This window comes from Abramis brama (genome assembly GCF_963993115.1).
Source record: "Abramis brama genome assembly, chromosome: 14".
Taxonomy (NCBI): domain Eukaryota; kingdom Metazoa; phylum Chordata; class Actinopteri; order Cypriniformes; family Leuciscidae; genus Abramis; species Abramis brama.
Genome location: NC_139976.1, coordinates 18,074,313 through 18,091,531, shown reverse-complemented (window position 1 = coordinate 18,091,531; position 17,219 = coordinate 18,074,313). Strand labels below are relative to the sequence as shown.

Below are 17,219 nucleotides of genomic sequence, written 5' to 3'. Positions count from 1 at the left end.
CATTGACCTTTTTCACTTTTCCGGGTTTCTCAGAAGCCGAAGTCATCATAGTTGGGTAAACTTCTATAGTGGCGAATGAGAGACTACATTAAATATATTTTTTGTGTTCCCATTTGCTCAAATAGCAAAAGAAAAGCTCCACAATAGTGTTTTCACAACTTTCAAAAATGGGGAAAAAATAGAGAGCTATTGATAACGGCAGTCAGAAGATAGAAAGATGTCAATTTGATGCAAAGGTAATATAGAAGATATAGTGTTATAAGTGTACATATAAATAAATAAATAAATAAATACCTTGCAGGATTTACAATGCTGATGACCGTTAAAGCACATCATCACAGTCTGTGAGAAAGGTCCATTGACCATAGTGCATTAGCAAAATAATGCAGAATTTGTAAACTACAATGTGAGTTCCAGGATATTAAACACTATATAAACACATAAACAAACCACTTTCATTTAAAGTCATATTTTAGTGTTTTATTTTTTTGGAAGTTTGATGTTTACATCCCCAACAGGAGTGTACAGAATTTACACCAGCTGATGTGACATATTCTTTTTTTAACCACATGGTTGTATTTGTCATTTGTTATGTAATGACATCACAGTAAACAAATTTATCTGCTCATCTGGTGTATGATTACATCTCTACACAAGTTTAAATTTTTTTTGAAGGACCAGGCCTCTTGTATGACCTGATCTTGACAATTACGACTCTTGCAGGGCTTTCCAGGTAAAGAGCAAGGGTATTGGCAAGCTCTGACCCTGTGTGGACCCCTTTCATGCCATAATGAAACAGTCAGCAATCTCAAACTATCCAGATGATGTTGTTATAAAGTGATATGCAATCAGAGACCCTGCTTTCTTGTGTGGGGGGGAAATTATCTAAATGTTATGTTTGAACGGCATCAAAAAGAGGCACCTCTCAAAGAGATGACACTAAGACTCCCTCAATAAGTCATCTGTATTTTAACATGAAATTAAAAGGCCAATGCCTTAAAAGAAAATTGCATCCACTTTATGATTGAATATGTACCAGCAGAGAGGAACTGGCTCTAAAAATTGGGCTACATGAGTGGCATAGCTGAGCTCTCAATATGAGAAAGCTGTCACACTGAGCTTGTCTTTCTATATTAATGTTCTTCCTAAAAATTTATTCTGTCACTTTGATAATGTCCTTTTTCCAAACTAATTTTCTTAGACCGATCCACAGTGGGAAGATGGAGCAGTCTGGAGGACATCTGGCAGGCACACATCACTGCATCCTCCTCAATCCCAGAGTGCACCACGGAAGTCCTTCTATCCGCATTTAGTCCTTCTCAGGTACCAACTTCAGCACCTTGCCAATTGCGATTGTCTTACCTAAAAAAAAAATCTTCATTTTAGTATTCAGGGACTATTACATTTGAATTGTCATGTTATATTTTCTTGATATCTTACCCTCATCTCTCAAGGTGAAACGTCCCATCTGAGGGAAGTCTTTAAAAGTCTCTAAGCAGATAGTTCCTGCAGCCCTAAGACGGGCGATGCATACTTGGTCTTGTTTGACGAAGCGTGGGCGAGTCTTGCTCTTTTCTCCTGTCTTCTTGTCCACCAGACAGATTAACGCCTATTCGTAGAGGTTTTTGAGGAACATGACAGTTAAATATTTTAGGCTACCAAACCGTGGTGCTCTCTATCGTGGAGATTTGAATGAACGTTTCACACCTTTACGTCTGAATATTTTAGAAGTGCACACAAAATAACTTACTGTTATCTGCACTTCTTCTATGCAGGTATGTATGTGTAGTACTGCATTGTAACCTGGGCATATAATGGATTTGTGTTCAATAATGACAATCTGTTAACAAGAACAAAGAAAAAAAGCTATTAGATCTTCCAAAAAGTGAGATAGTATTCATAATCTTTACCGTCAGAGCTGGAATCATTACCTGGGCATCAAAAGTGCGCCCTGAGTGACAGAGGTTCTCAGCATTGCATAGGATAAATCCTGGGAGAATCTCTTCCTCCTCGATGCCTTTGAGCCGGAGCTTCAGGTTTTCACCAGGCGAGGCGTACTCCGTCTCCACGTCATCAGAGAGAAGACTCAACACCTCCACTGTGTTCTGGGAAATAAGAACAAACAGTGTTTTAGACGTTGACTGTTATCATTCATCATAATGGGTATTAAATTCATAATGGTTACGATAAAAACATATATTTTATTTGTACTGTTGTTTTGTACAGTCTTACCCGATTTGGCATCATAATAAGTTGTTGTGCTTTCCCGATACTCCCAGACTCCAGTTTTCCAAGCACCACAGTGCCCATGTCCTGCACAAGAGATTATAAAGCAGCATTATGGACTCTATCGGCTGATATTAGAGACTTTTTTACATTTAGATTAACTTTAAGTGAAAGTTAAATGATGGCAGAGGTCATCTTAAAAAATAGTAATAAACACCATATAACATTATAATGTTGTGATGCCTAAATTCACATGTAGCATTTAAAAGTGTTATTAATTTAGACAGAATACTCTAGAATTTTAGCGCCACCCATAACATGAAAACAAATATCTCATGAGAGAAAATAACTATTTTAAATGTTTTATTCTATAATATAAGAGCTGTCAAACCGATTAATCGCGATTAATCACATCTAACAAACATTTGTGTTTATTTAATATATGTGTGTGTAAATGCACACACACATATGTATATATATATATATATATATATATATATATATATATATATATATATATATATATATATATATATATATATATATATATATATATATATATATATATATATATGTGTGTGTGTGCGCATTTACACAAAAATATATATATACACACACATACACATATGTGTCTATATGTATATACACAGAGCACACACACACACACTTACGTACATATATACATACATATATATATATATATATTTGTGTATGCATACAAACATTTATGTTAGATGCGATACATCACGATTACATATATTTTTATATTTTATCTGCCATGATTTAACACTCAGTAAAGGTTATCTTGACAAAACATGAATAATTTAATATCACTACTTTATAACAATTACATTTATAATGTTGTGATGCCTAAATTGACTTGTAGCATTTGGGTGTCAAGCGTATTTGAAGATGTTTTCTATCCAATTACTGACACTTCAATCTGATGATGACTGCCAGCTCTAGCAAAGAAACTAAGCAAGACTTTAATTAACTTGAACTTAATCGCATTACTTGTGCTGAACACAGGGCTTAGTTTAGCTTATTGGTTTCATAATACTGAACAAATGTTGCCTCACTGGGAAGAGAACAGCTGAGAAAACAATTTCCTCATTCCATTATACTAGATGCTTTCCTGCCAAAACACTCCTTTAAATAATTGGAAATCATCAGCAGAAACTGAGACAATAGCAGTAAGACACTCTTGATAGACACTCAGAATATTATATTTTAGAATAACAGATGCCGTTTTGAAGTGCACTGCATATGCAAATGTCATTAAACTTGACATGAAGTGTTAAGATATCAATACCATCTTTCACTTACCTTGTATTTATCCACAATAGCCAATCTGATGGGACCATCAGTTGGTCTGGTGAAGTTTGGCAGGCTGTCCAGATGTGGAATGAAAGGCAATCCCCTATAAAAGTTCAGAGTTGAAGCAAACTGCCAATTGTCACTCGGATTTCACCTTCGTATTTTCACAGTAGCCTGAAAAATGACTTACGTGTACCAGGGGCACAACTCAGAAGTTTCTTTCAGGTTGGCTCCTGTCATTCCGGAGCAGGGCATGAAGTGAATGTCTTTCTTTGGATTAAAGCCCACTTTCTTCAGAAACGGCACTAACTTCTCTTTACATTCCTCGTATCTGTGGGGGTAAATGTGCAGTTATTGGTAAAAGAAGGACCAGATACAAGGATAAAAAAATGATAGAAGTCAAACTCTATTTAATTCACCTATCCAAACTCCAGTTCACAGTGGGATCGTCCATTTTGTTGACGAGGACTATCAGATGTTTGACTCCAGCTGTTTTGGCCAGCATGGCATGCTCCCTCGTCTGACCTCCCTTTTCAAAACCGGTCTCAAACTCACCCTTCCTGGCAGAGATGACCTGAAGAAAAGGAAAATTATGTTTTCTTAAGTGTCAATAAATGAAGTCAAGACCTATTATTTTAAAAAAAATATTTTAATTTATATGTACACTACCGTTCAAAAGTTTGGGGTCGGTAATGTTTTTGTAAAAAAAAACATATTGTCACCAAGGCAGCATTTTATTTATTTTTTAATCAAAAATACAGTAAAACATTAATATTGCAAAATATGGTTACAATTTAAAATAATGTAACTATTTTAATATATTTTAAGATCAGCATTTATTTGAAAAAAAAATAAATAATTATAAAACATTGTAAATGTACTTTCACTTTTGATTAATTTAACTTAATTGTTGTCTTAAATACTATATATTAGTATGTCTAATAATTTTATCTTAAAGTAAAAATATTTTAAAGTGAAAAAAAAGAAAGAAATAGACATTTACAGAATTATTACCGAACCTTTTTTTCTGATTTTGTACTCTCAATTCAACAAGCATTACTTATAATGTCTTTGTCAAAGACTTGCACAGCTTAGCTACAGAGCTATGAGCACACTGCAAAACATGTTTTGCTTACTTAGTATTTTTGTCTGGTTTCCAGTGCAAATATCTAAAAATTCTTAAATCAAGATGCATTTACTAGATAAGTAAAATTAGATAAGATATTATGTCTTGTTTTCTGGGGGAATTAATCAAAATTAAGTGAATTTTTGCTTAAAACAAGCAAAATTATCTGTCCATGGGGTAAGAAAAATTATTTTAATTCAAACGGTAACACTTTACTTGAAGGGGTGTGCATAAGACTGACATGACACCTTCAGAATCTTGACATGACACATGTCATGAATATGAAGGAGGTTTTATGCATGTTTATGACAACTGTCATTGAGTGTCATTCGCTCTTTTGTAATGCAAAGATGACATTGTTTGAGTGTCATTCGCTCTTTTGTAATGCAAAGATGACATTGTTTGAGATGTCTTTGTTATGACAACTTGACATAAACCAATACATCATAATCTGTCAGTGTCTTTGTCATGAAAACTTGACATTACCAAGACAACATAACCTGTCATAAATATGTCATAAACATGACATAGCAGATTAATCATCAAAGTTAAGAAACTACTTAGCTTTATGGGTTAACATTGCATTATATTACTGACCACTTTTTTTTCCAGTGGTACAAATTGAATTTGTCATTAAAATGTCATTAAGTGTTAATACTCTGTCAAATAATTTTATAACAGTGTCATGACCTCAACTACAGTGATACAAATTTATTTTGTCATTAAAATGTCATTAAGTGTTAATACTGTCAAATTATTTTATAATTAATACTGGAATACTGGGGGAAAAAAGTGGTCAGAAATATATTCATGACACAGTTATAATGGTATCATGACAGCCAATGTCAAAACCAACCACATGACAGTTCAATGTAATGTTAACCCATAATACTAAGTAGTTTAAGTTTGATAATTAATCTGCTATGTCATGTTTATGACACATTTATGACAGATTATGATGTATTGGTTTATGTCAAGATGTCATAGACATCTGAAACAATGTCATATTTGCATAAAAAATGTTGTAATTGGGAGAATGACACTTAATGACAGTTGTCAAACATGCATAAAACCTCCTTCATATTCATGACATGTGTCATGTCAGTCTTATGCACACCCCTTCAAGTAAAGTGTTACCAAAATATTGTAAGAATTGATAAATTAGGAAATTCCAGACAGTCTGTTTTGGGGGTGGCCAGGCCCTGAGAGAACAAAAGGACTTCTCTGGAGATTACCATTTGAATTGGCCCTCGTGCATCGAGACGAAAGTCTCACCTCCGAGTCATCCTAATCTACATCTCCTTCCCTCTCCCCTCACCCCCCTCTCTCATACTCAGATGATCACCTGGTTTCTCTCAAGAAAATGTATAGCTTAATGTAAATGATTATCACAGAGTATTTTCATGTTTGGTATCATTTAAAATGTCACAGTGCGACTGGTACAAATGTCCTATTTCCAGAATAAGTAAAACACAAGGTAATAAGGTTTTTGAAGGTTTATGGATAACTAGCATACAAGGAGGGGTTGGTCTCTCAAGCAAATGGTCACGCACCCCCAAGAGGTGCTACAGTGTACCTCTGAATGCAAATTTCTATTGTTAGCACATGGTTCCAGGTGAAAAGGTTTGTCTATTTAAGGAAGTGCAGCAGGGAGATCGGGGCCTTTTCTGTACTTCAGATCGGTCCGTTAGGCTGAGAGATATAAATCTCTCAGTCTCACGTATTTCTTAATGTTGGGTTTGCATCTTCACTCTATTCCAGAGCATTTGATGTTTTGTATCGATTATCTTTGAATTGATTATGAAATTGGCATGATACATTTACCTGACATAATAAATTGTTACATTTGATTATTCTAACTGACTTTGATATTATTTTCATTGAAGAGTTAAAAGGAATTGTCAAATATTCACTCACTTTTAGTGAGGCACAGATATTATTAAAACCTTTCATTTATGGAGTACATACCTAAATGTATTGTAAATTTAACCAACCAATACTTTGCACGAGTAAGGACAGAACACGTGATAACCTTCCCTGTGTATTGGCGGACCGGCACATTGGACCAATTTCACGGGCCTTACAATATCTTATGGCATTTTACTACTTTAGTAAATGCATCTTGATTTAATAATTTTTTTGATATTTGGACTGGAAACAAGACAATCGGCTGTAAGCGTTTCAAGAGGAACTCACCAGCACTGCCAAATCAGCTTGGGATGCCCCCCCAATCATGTTGGGTACAAAGCTTTTATGGCCCGGGGCGTCAAGAATAGTAAAGTGCTTTTTCTCAGTCTCAAAGTAGGCTCTTCCAACTTCTACTGTTTTCCCCTTGTCTCTTTCCTCTTGGTTTGTGTCTAGAGCCCAGGAAAGATACCTGCAAGGATACACATGAATGAGATGTCATCTCAACCCAGATCGCATCATGAGAACAAATATTTCACTCAAAAAACCCAAGAATATGTGTAAAAGCTCATATAGACATCTAAAAGTGACTATACCATTTGGGTTTCTTATCTTAGAAAAAGCCTTTTAACCAATCTCCATGTTTGTCACATGATGTACACTACAGTGCCATTCAAAGTTTAGGGTGAGTAAGATTTAAATATATATATATATTATAATAATAATAATAATTGATTAAAAGTAGCAGTAAAGACAATTATAATGTTACAAAACAAACATTGATAATAATAATAATAATATGAAATGTTTCTAGAGCACCAAATCAACATAATAGAATGATTTTTGTAGAACCATGTGACACTGAAGACTGAAGTAAATTCAGCTTTGCCTTTAAAGGAATAGATTTTATTTTAAAAATGTATTAAAATAAAAATATATTTTTTGTATAAATTATTTTAAATTGTAATAATATTTCACAATATTACTGTTTTTACTGTATTTTGATCAAATAAATGCAGGAGACTTAATGACCCCAGACTTTTGATCAGTAGTGTAATATTATGCTGCATTTCCATGGAAAGGCATGGAAAGAAAGGCATAAATAAATGTTTACCAAGTCTCTCTGTTCTTCTCTTTTGCCTCCCGTTCATATTTCTCCAGCGTTCTTTTGTCCACCATACCAGTTAGATACCTTAATGGTAAACAATTAAATATGCATTTTTTCACATCATATATCATAATTTATAACTGAAGGTTATAGCAGTCAAGTCTTTGTTATAAAGAATCATGGTTCACTCACATAATCTGTCCACCAATCGTAGACTTGCCTGCATCTGTACAAAAGAAAAATAATTCAGTAATAAATAATTTATTTGCTCACCAGCCACTCTGGTTAGTGGTTTTGAAAACTTGCAAGCCAATCAGCAATTTCACTGGCTATAATTTTGTTTCTGGAAAATTACGTTTTTTAACATGTTTGTGTATATGTATATATATGTTTATATGTATATATGTTTATATGTTTATATATATATATATATATATATGTTTATATGTTTATATATATATATATATATATATATATATATATATATATATATATATATATATATATATATATATATATGTATATGTATATGTGTGTGTGTGTGTGTGTGTGTGTGTGTGTGTGTGTGTGTGTGTGTGTGTGTATATATATATATATATATACATATACACACACAGACATGCACACAGACACACACATATATGTATATATGTAAATAAATATAATAATATATAAATACACATACATTATATAAACAAACTTTTATTTTAGAATCGAATAATCGTGATTAATCGATTTGACAGCACTAAAAACTCAATATTATCAAATTGTATATATAAAATTATTCTTATTTACAAGTTTTGTGCTTGTGCTTTTTATTTGTTTTATTCGTTGCACCCATTTCTGAATATTGCTTTATCTAAGTAGTCTACACTTACAGTAGTACACACTACAGATCAATCAATATTCAGAAACAGGTGCAATTATTATAATGTTATTATAAACCACTGTCATTCAATTTTTTTTGTCTGCAGAACAAAGTGAACCAATCAGTTTAACTTCCCAGTGGAGGACACGCCCCAACGAATATGTATATACATCAACTAGTTCTGACATGCATTGTAACCGTAATTGTATATTCCAACACTAAATCACTAAAAACGCGTTAACATACCCACATGTCCAATGAACACAACATTCACATGTTCTTTCTTAGGGGCATCTGGTAGAGGAGGAGGCAGCTTGGGGGTCGGCATCTCTTCATCCTCCTCCATCATTTCATCCTGTTCCTCATCCCTACAGCATCCAGTGTCAGCCGGGGATCCACCTCCTGGTTCCTCCTCATCCCGCTCCCCCTTCTGCTCCCACGTCTCCACTGCGCTGGCATCGGTCTCTCCGTTCTCCACTGCAGCTGTGGGGACAGTCACAGCAACATGTTTCAATGTTAAAACTTACTAAAACACAATGACCTGTTCCTGGAAAATAGAGAAACAAGCCAACAAAAATGTGTCTTAACACTCAGTATCTAACGTGGCCCTTCAATCATAAGTGGTGTCATTTCAGTTGAGTCAGCTCAGCTTACTGTTTAGTAAAACAATCTTTTAGCTACACCATGAGAAATATAAATTTAAAAAAATGTAAATGCTTTGTATTCTTAAAACAACGGAGGACCTCCTGAACACAAGCAAACCTAAGAGAGTGGTAAGGGCTAGTAAGGGATTATTCACTGTAAAATTTAAAATTTGTCTTCTTTTAATCTTTTTCATTAATGATTAGTTTAAAACTAATTTGACATTCTCTTTTATGCTAAGAGTGTCACTTAAATTGATAGTTAATCCAAGAATGAGAATTCTGTCATCATTTTCTCACCCTCATGTTGTTCCAAAACTGTATGAGTTTCTTTCTTCTGTGACAATGGAAGTCAACCAATGTTCTAATGTTATTTGGTTACCAATGTTCTTCAAAATATCAACAAAGAAAAGAAAAGAAATGCAATACAGGTTTGGAATGACATCAGGGTAAGTAAATGATAGAATTTCTATTTTTGGGTGGAGTATCTATTTGCCAAAAAAAGAAGAAATCACTTATCAATGTATTCATTTAAAAATAAAAATGTAAATAAATAAAGCACTTTTTAAATAAATAAATAAAAATAATTAATTAATGTTTAATTTAATTAAAGGTGCTGCTCGTTTTGCGGTCATAAAGGATCTAACTTTTTTTTTTTTTTCAATGAAATGAAAGTACTATATTTTTCTTATGTTAACGGTACTAAATCATATTCATGGTATATTTATGATCCCTTTATTACCTTAAGTTTGGTATCTTTTAAAAAAAAAAAGACACATGGCAGATTATTGCTAAAGTGAAAAATAAAGAAAAAGGGAAATAAGTGAAACTAAAAAAAGTTATAGAATTTTAAGTTTATTATTATGAAAAATGCATAAATAAAACGATATTTTAAAATTTTATATGAAATTTAAATTTTCCAAAACTACACTCTAAAATTGTGAAAAAATCAAAACCATAAATCTAAATAAATTGTGTTCCAAATTTGAGGTTGATATCTTTCCACTAGATGAAATTCCATTTGTTTCCAATAAACAGTACAAGTGTGACTATTTTTTTCAGGACCATTTAACCTTTTTTCGATTTTTTGCCTTTTTTGTGCGTGTTCACATAGCAAATGCCAAAACCTGTCCCAAGTTTAGTACCATTCCGATGAAGTAAAAAAAAATCTAAAAAATCCCCAGAGGGTTATAGAAATTTCAAATGTAATGATAAATTGATAAAGTTGTATGGACCACTTTTTGTATGATACATGTCATTTACTCATTTATGATGCTTTTGCATCCTTTTACAGATGCATGTAAAAGAACAACCAGCACAGAGTGTCTCCTTTTGGGTTCCAAAGAATAAATGCTTAAAGTCCAAAAAGTTTGAGAACCACGTTTTAAGCCAAAACAGAGATTGATTAAGAGAATTAAGCAGAGAACAGGAAAATGAATTTCAATTAACATATATTGTACTGCATAATAATACACAAAATCCTAAATCAAGCTGAGAAACAAGCTACAACAACAAAAATTGAGAAACGCATTCATTGTTTTGACAGTTCTGCTTCTCTGAGTCAGTATCTGCGGCTGGAGGTGTAAGTAAGGGATAAATAAAGCCTGTAATTTGAGCACATGAGTGCTGATGTAACAAGTTGTCCTCTGTATGGCTGATGAAGCAGCAATAGTGGAAGTGCAACACTATATCAGAACACAAAACCTAAGCAGAAAAGCAGAGTCTAGTCTTGATAGACAGATATCCAAAAAGCATTAACATACCCACAGGTTCTGAGATCTCCATGCTTGCCACTGCATCAGTGCCTGTGGAGAGAGATATGGGTTATGATGGGAAAACATTAAATCAAACTCACTAATAAATCTGGCAGTTTTGAGTCACCACGAAATCAAAATTGACAACTCTTATTTTTTGTATGGAATATTGCAGTATATATAATAAATAATTTATCATTTATAAAATACCCAATGGACAAAATCAAGTCCCTCCTACATTTTTTAATACCGTTTTACTTGGATCAGTGGCGTGCAGTGGTGTTCTGAAATGAGGAGGAAAAGTCCTCACAGCTTTTTTTATATATATATAAATCAAATGTAAATTCATATCTCAGTTACACTTAATGTTGCCACATTTTCCTGGTTAAAAAAATCACTTTACGTTATATAAAAAGAAATTTTAATTTTATATACAATTTTATTTTGTATTTTTACATTAACGATGTTGTCACGGTCACTACATTTCCCATCATCCTCTCTGGCCCTCACCTGCATGCTCTTCTTCTGTTCATTGTTCAGTTTCTAGCCACTCCTTCATTAGTTCATTTGGTTCAGCTGTATCTTGTTAGTTTCTATGGTCACTCTCATTGAGTTAATTTGCCCCAGCTGTGTCACGTTTCCCTGATCTGTTTTGTGTATTTAAGCCCTCTGTTTCTCCCCATTCCTTGTCTTGTATTTTATGTTTAAGTCTCCTATTGAATCTCCTTTGTCGTGTGCTTGATCTTAACCACCTCACCCGTGACAGATGTAATTAATGTTCTGTTTTTTAAAAACAAGTATAAATCTCAAGTTAGTGTTTTTAAGCATTTTTACATTTATTCTAAAATAATAACTAAAGGCAGTAACAATTTAAACTTTTTTTTGTGTGTGTGAACAGATGTTCAGCTGTTAGTCACCTTATTGTTGGATCATCAATCAAAGCTCCGTAAACACTGGTCGAAGATACTACTTGAAGATGTACCTTTAATTTCACCAGGCTGATTGCTCATTAAAAACACTCACAAAAACAACAGGAGGGAATTATCCCACGAACCAATCATATCACGATATAGGCATTGCCTCCTCTCACGTGACTTTGCCCCAATTACCCCTCATCACCAAACCATGTTAGGGGGACTGTTAAAACTCAATGGGCTCAGAGGCAAGAGAGACAGGTCCTCCGCTGTAACTTTACCTGCTGGTGTCGCAGTAAGACAGTGTTACTTTAGAAAAATGTGTGATTTATACACCTTTTAATCTCACATTTTGTAATATTTGCGTTGTTTTATTTTTGTAATATGGATTATATTCTCATCCAATTTTTTTGAGCCACTGCCTCCCTTGCCTCCTTGGAGGGAAGAATATATATATTATCAGCAGGTCATCTGTCTATTAGTATAAACTCAATTGTACGACACAGCTGGTCATGTGACAAACACGCAGCACCCATAAGAGGGCGACCCGCTCCTGTGTAGAATAAAACAGCTAGAATAGCGATAATTTGTGCCTTCTTCACCTCATACATAATTTTAATCATAATGTTGTTAATTTATTTTCGTGTAAAACATTTGAATAAGCACACAATTCTGATTATTTTTTTCTAAATGAGTGCTAGTTCGTATAGTGTGTTATGTACGTCATGCTATCATGTACTAACAAGTAAATTGTGAAGTCGGCTGCTAAACTCGCTAAGCAAGTCTATCCGGCATTTAGTTCATGAGTCATGACAGATCACATATGTTTATTAAGGTGCGCTACATTAACATATTATAATGTACACCTGACTATGTATAATGAAAATGTCTTTACTCGACTATGGTAAATATAACGTTAGCGCTCAGATAAACGCTGGCATCTGTTTGGCTAGCCCGTTATAAACATTTCCAGCTAAAAGCCCTTTTATGGTAAGACTGCATCAATGCTCAGTCAGTCGGTTTATTAACGCTGTTAGTTTACCATCAGACGCATCGTTTTCCGCTGGACCTTGAGAAAGAAAGGATGGTACGAATTCCGGAGCGTTAACGTTGAGCCCGATGAAGGCGGACTGAAGTTCGGTATCAGCCGTGGCCTCAACATCGTCCTCCTGTTCCCACGAATCAGGGGCTATGTCTCTCGAGTCCATAGTGGCTTTAACTAGAATAGCTGACGTTTCTAGCGGGTTGCGATTTAACCCACAAGGCGGTTTGGACAACCAAGTCTGCTGTGTTTTCAGTATCTATTCCAGGTAAATTGATGGATTGGGGAACTCGTAACTGAGCTGAAATGGTTCATGGGGCGCTCGTCTTCTTCATGCGACACCATGGACGTGTAGCTAGTAGTTAGCTGATCCTGAATCTTGCATGCGCGCACTCGCGCAGTGCCAGTGCAGAAACGTGGACTGTGAAAGCAGAGACCCATAGCCACATCAACAGCTTTTCAAATTAAGACCATCATAGTAAACCTACATGTACAACATTAAAAAACGGGAATATATTAACAGTAAAAATGTGACCAATCTGCAGTAGTTTTTATTCAACCGTTTTAATGTAATCAATAGTGCATAAACAATTAAAAATATACAATTTATAAATATAGATGTGTAATGTATAAACAAAGTATAAATACAATGTATAAACAAATAGACAATAGGTAAACATGTAAATAAATAGGTACAACTAGTTCATGCATTAACTTGAACAGGTTCCATCTTGAACAAAATGGAGACATTTATGTTAACATGCTTTCTGTGTCGATTTTTAGTCTTTGGCATCTGCTATTCCTCCAGCGGTGATGGCAAAAGTAGCCTCGCTTTCTGGCATGTCTGGGCTGTAGAAAAGCAGAGGTTTGGGTGCATTTAAATCAAATGACAATCATATTCTATAACTGTCTAAATCTATAAATAAATGTACATATGCATAACTTGTGCATTGTATGTGTTCTTTTTATGTTAGTTGAGAAACAAAAAGAGAAAATAGTAACACTTTACAATAAGGAAGGAGGCATTGTTAACATTGGTTAACTACATTAGTTAACATCAACTGACCATTAAAAATATTTTTAAAGCATAAAATAATCTAGGTTATGATGTTAATTTGATCATTTACTAATACATTATTAAAATCAAAAGTTGTATCTGTTAATATTTTTTAATGGACATGAGCTAACATGAACTAACAATGAACAGTTGTATTTTTTATTAACAAAGATTAATAAATACTGTAACTATTTATGTAATGTAATGCTCATTGTTAGTTAACTAACATAAAGTGATGGAAACTTATTTTAAAGCGTTACCGAGAAAATCTTGAAATTACCTATCAAATATTTTGGCAATTCTCAACTCAGCACGTCCTTTCCTCAAGCTGATGCGTGTGGTGGAGGCATGCGCCAGTATGTGTCCTCCAATGGGCTTTTTGGGATCTGCCTGAAATCTAAGATCATAATAATCAGTTTAAAATTCCCCAACATTCCCTTTCCTATTTGTTTTTGTGTTCCTACTTACGTCATTCCAGCCCCTGGATCTGCAGTCATCTGGTTGGTAACAAACACTGCCACGTTGTACTCTACAAACGATAGATATTATTGATGAAGTGAAGTTCAGAAAAATGAAGTTCACAAGTTAAAATCATGAGCTTACTTCATTGAAGATAAGACTGACTACTATCAAGTTCTATGTCAGGTCCATTATACTAGTAGTCTCTTCTTCCCATTAATTTATATAACAGAAGATGATTTTTACAGACCTTCAGAGATCTTCTGCAGTCTGGAGAGCATTTGTGCAAGCTTCTGCTGTCTCTCAGCCAGCTCGCCTCTTCCAGAGAAGTCCACTCGGAACAGAGCCATTATTGAGTCTATTATCTGTGAAAAATTAATTGTCGAAGGCCACAAGATCAAGTAAAATCGCTTCCTAAAAATATAAATCTCAGAACGTTTACAATGATAGGATCAAGTGCTTTTCTTCTATCTCTCAGACGTACAAGAAGCTTGAAAACACCTCCTTCCTCATGAAACTTGGCTGCAACAAAGTCTAATAATTCCATCTGATGCTCGCCTATGAATGAAAAAGATTAAGAACCTGTTAAAGCGACATTTCAAAACTTTAAGTGAAAAAGTTCAGCTTTAAAAAAAGAGGGAAGATCTTACTGGTATATGCACGTGCATATAACACATTATCCAGTACAGCTTCATGATCCACCTTGAATCTGTCAGCTATGTCCTTCAGCCTCTCAGGCCGACTGGTGTTCACAATTATTAAGGAGAAAAGGGATTCTCCATATTGTATAGGTTTAGAAAAATCCATTTGACACAAAGAAAGCAAGTGCAGAAATGATACAAGGTGTTTTCAGAATCAATGAAGATGACCTTTCCTCCTGAATAGCCATATTCACCAGGAAGCTGAGCGGTTACTTGGGAAAAGGAGAAGGAGAGTGACATTAATGGTCTGAAATGACAATTAAATTGGAAATATACCATTTATATATTATTGCTCTTACCACACATCGTGTGAGCGAGTTGAGTCTTTCCAGTTCTGAATTCTGAAGGTACGGGAAAGGATTCACAAAGACAAAAACATGTAATTTTGGTAGAACTGATGTATGGGAAAATGCATTTAATTCTGGTTGATAATCATAACACCAGCATACCACCAAAAGCCTCAGTAATGGCCATACTCTCCACACCTCCTCCAAGGAGTTTGCTAAACAAAATATGAATAAAGCATGTCTTCATTAATGTGTAAAATAATGACTTTATTTATGACTTTTATCAGACAAAATGTTCAGCCCTGTGCAAAACAACAGGTAGGTTTTAGTACAAAGCCCTAGCATGACATGGGGGGGAAATAGATATTGTTGCAACTTGCCACAAATAAGAATTCGTTCCCACAACTTATTAATTTGTGGCCATATTTTTGAACTCATTTTAGTTAAATCATGGCCAAGATATCTAGTTTTTTCCCCCTCCATGTCATCAGCAAGGCTCACTATTTTAGAGCTATAAACATTGTTATTTCTTACTCAAACTCCAAACTGCCAGTTGTGACGTGGAACACTTGCTTCCTTTTTATAATGTAATCAGATGCTGTCTGAAATCCACATGTCTACAAGAAAGACGACAAAATTGTATACATTTACTATAAGATTAACTCTATACAACTGAAAAATATGTATTATGCTAACAAATTACGGGAATTCGCATCAAATTACCATCAACTTTCCAGCAGCTTCCTTTATTTTGTCCACTTTAGCCTCAGACAGTCCCTTTACATTACAGAGAGCACGGCGTGTGGTCATCTGGATGCCTTTCACAGTACAAATCCCTACAGACTTCAGTTTCTTAATGTCAGCCATGTTCTTAAGAGAAAAGATTATGATTCAGTCACTGTCATGATGAGATTATCATAACTTTCATAATAACATTAGTTTACTTACAATGCCATGCTTCTGTAAGAGCTCAATGTCTTGAAAAAAGGACTCCTAAGGGGGTTTTATAGGAAATTAATTCATCATTTATTTGTGTTATACACAAACAAACTAGTAAAAGACAAATGGGTATGTCTAATTTAAGTTGTATATTTTCATTAAGTGCATTTTGAAACATGTAATATTAAACACAAGACATCACGACTAAAATTGTATTGGCTGGCTCATAGAAATGAATGTGAATCACCTCATCTTCTTGGTACCCCGACTCATCCTCCAAAGCCTGCTCTTCCAAAACTTTCATTCTATGGATGATTTAAAAAGAAAGTTTACAATTAAATACATCGTCTTCGGCGGCTAGTTAGTGAAGTCATTCGGTAATTATCTAGTTAAAGTGGCGGCTTAACGTTACACTTTAATCAGCTAACGTTGGTGTTAACAACTGTTAGCAGCCCGTTTCAAAAGAACTGCTCTTAACTCTCGCTGTGGATGTCAAATAAACAGTTATAGTGTCATGTTCCTCGTCATAAGGGTGCAAAATAACTTTTTTTGACAAAAATACCTGAATGTAACGTTAAATGACATTTTACCTCACGTTTATTCCTCAGAGAAAGGTGACAGAAACTGCTCAAGCCAGTGATCTCGCGCTGAGTGACATTTCAGCGCGCGCCGCGCATCTTTTCCCGCGTTCTGATTGTAATAATGAATGCACATTAAAGTTTTTTTTTTTTTTTTTTTTAACTACAACTACTACTTATAATACATCAGAATGGTTCTGTTTCCTCTATTTTACCAAACCGACCTGAAATGTAAAAGGTTTTTTATGATTCTGGTGGCAGTCTGACCATAGACAGTAAAAGAAAGTCTGACAGACC

The 17,219-nt window shown here is 34.4% G+C and overlaps 2 protein-coding genes across 3 annotated transcripts; both read right to left on the bottom strand.

Annotated features, from left to right (window-relative positions):
- Nucleotides 1–453: 453 nt before the first annotated feature.
- Nucleotides 454–13,351, bottom strand: gspt1 (G1 to S phase transition 1). Its single transcript, XM_084134844.1, has 14 exons — nucleotides 12,902–13,351; nucleotides 10,955–10,996; nucleotides 8,797–9,033; nucleotides 7,875–7,908; nucleotides 7,689–7,766; nucleotides 6,866–7,046; nucleotides 3,963–4,117; nucleotides 3,734–3,874; nucleotides 3,553–3,646; nucleotides 2,233–2,313; nucleotides 1,932–2,105; nucleotides 1,751–1,840; nucleotides 1,441–1,609; nucleotides 454–1,362 (listed from the first exon to the last, which is right to left on the bottom strand). Exons 1-14 carry the CDS (start codon nucleotides 13,065–13,067, stop codon nucleotides 1,310–1,312), a joined length of 1,695 nt encoding a protein of 564 aa, XP_083990970.1. The 5' UTR covers nucleotides 13,068–13,351; the 3' UTR covers nucleotides 454–1,309.
- Nucleotides 13,352–13,433: 82 nt separating this feature from the next.
- dmc1 (DNA meiotic recombinase 1) lies at nucleotides 13,434–17,066 on the bottom strand. Of its 2 annotated transcripts, none has more exons than XM_084134845.1 (14): nucleotides 16,935–17,066; nucleotides 16,592–16,649; nucleotides 16,354–16,398; nucleotides 16,129–16,275; nucleotides 15,940–16,022; nucleotides 15,568–15,620; nucleotides 15,418–15,459; nucleotides 15,258–15,330; nucleotides 15,068–15,159; nucleotides 14,902–14,975; nucleotides 14,668–14,782; nucleotides 14,427–14,487; nucleotides 14,239–14,355; nucleotides 13,434–13,750 (listed from the first exon to the last, which is right to left on the bottom strand). In XM_084134845.1, the coding sequence occupies exons 2-14, from the start codon at nucleotides 16,646–16,648 to the stop codon at nucleotides 13,681–13,683; spliced, it is 1,029 nt and encodes a 342-aa protein (XP_083990971.1). In that variant the 5' UTR covers nucleotide 16,649; nucleotides 16,935–17,066; the 3' UTR covers nucleotides 13,434–13,680. The 2 variants fall into 2 exon arrangements, with proteins under 2 accessions (XP_083990971.1, XP_083990972.1); XM_084134846.1 differs by lacking the exon at nucleotides 16,935–17,066 and adding an exon at nucleotides 16,757–16,867.
- Between the last annotated feature and the right edge of the window lie 153 nt (nucleotides 17,067–17,219).

Excerpts from the sequence above, each read along its gene's own strand:
- gspt1 (XM_084134844.1), bottom strand. The coding sequence starts at position 13,067 with ATGGACTCGAGAGACATAGCCCCTGATTCGTGGGAACAGGAGGACGAT. Across the intron at positions 7,767-7,874 it reads ACGATTGGTGGACAGATTAT|GTATCTAACTGGTATGGTGG; the intron begins GTGAGTGAACCA and ends TTTACCATTAAG. Across the intron at positions 1,841-1,931 it reads GGCGCACTTTTGATGCCCAG|ATTGTCATTATTGAACACAA; the intron begins GTAATGATTCCA and ends TCTTGTTAACAG.
- dmc1 (XM_084134845.1), bottom strand. The coding sequence starts at position 16,648 with ATGAAAGTTTTGGAAGAGCAGGCTTTGGAGGATGAGTCGGGGTACCAA. Across the intron at positions 16,023-16,128 it reads AAGCTGCTGGAAAGTTGATG|ACATGTGGATTTCAGACAGC; the intron begins GTAATTTGATGC and ends TCTTTCTTGTAG. Across the intron at positions 14,488-14,667 it reads ACTGCAGAAGATCTCTGAAG|AGTACAACGTGGCAGTGTTT; the intron begins GTCTGTAAAAAT and ends TATCGTTTGTAG.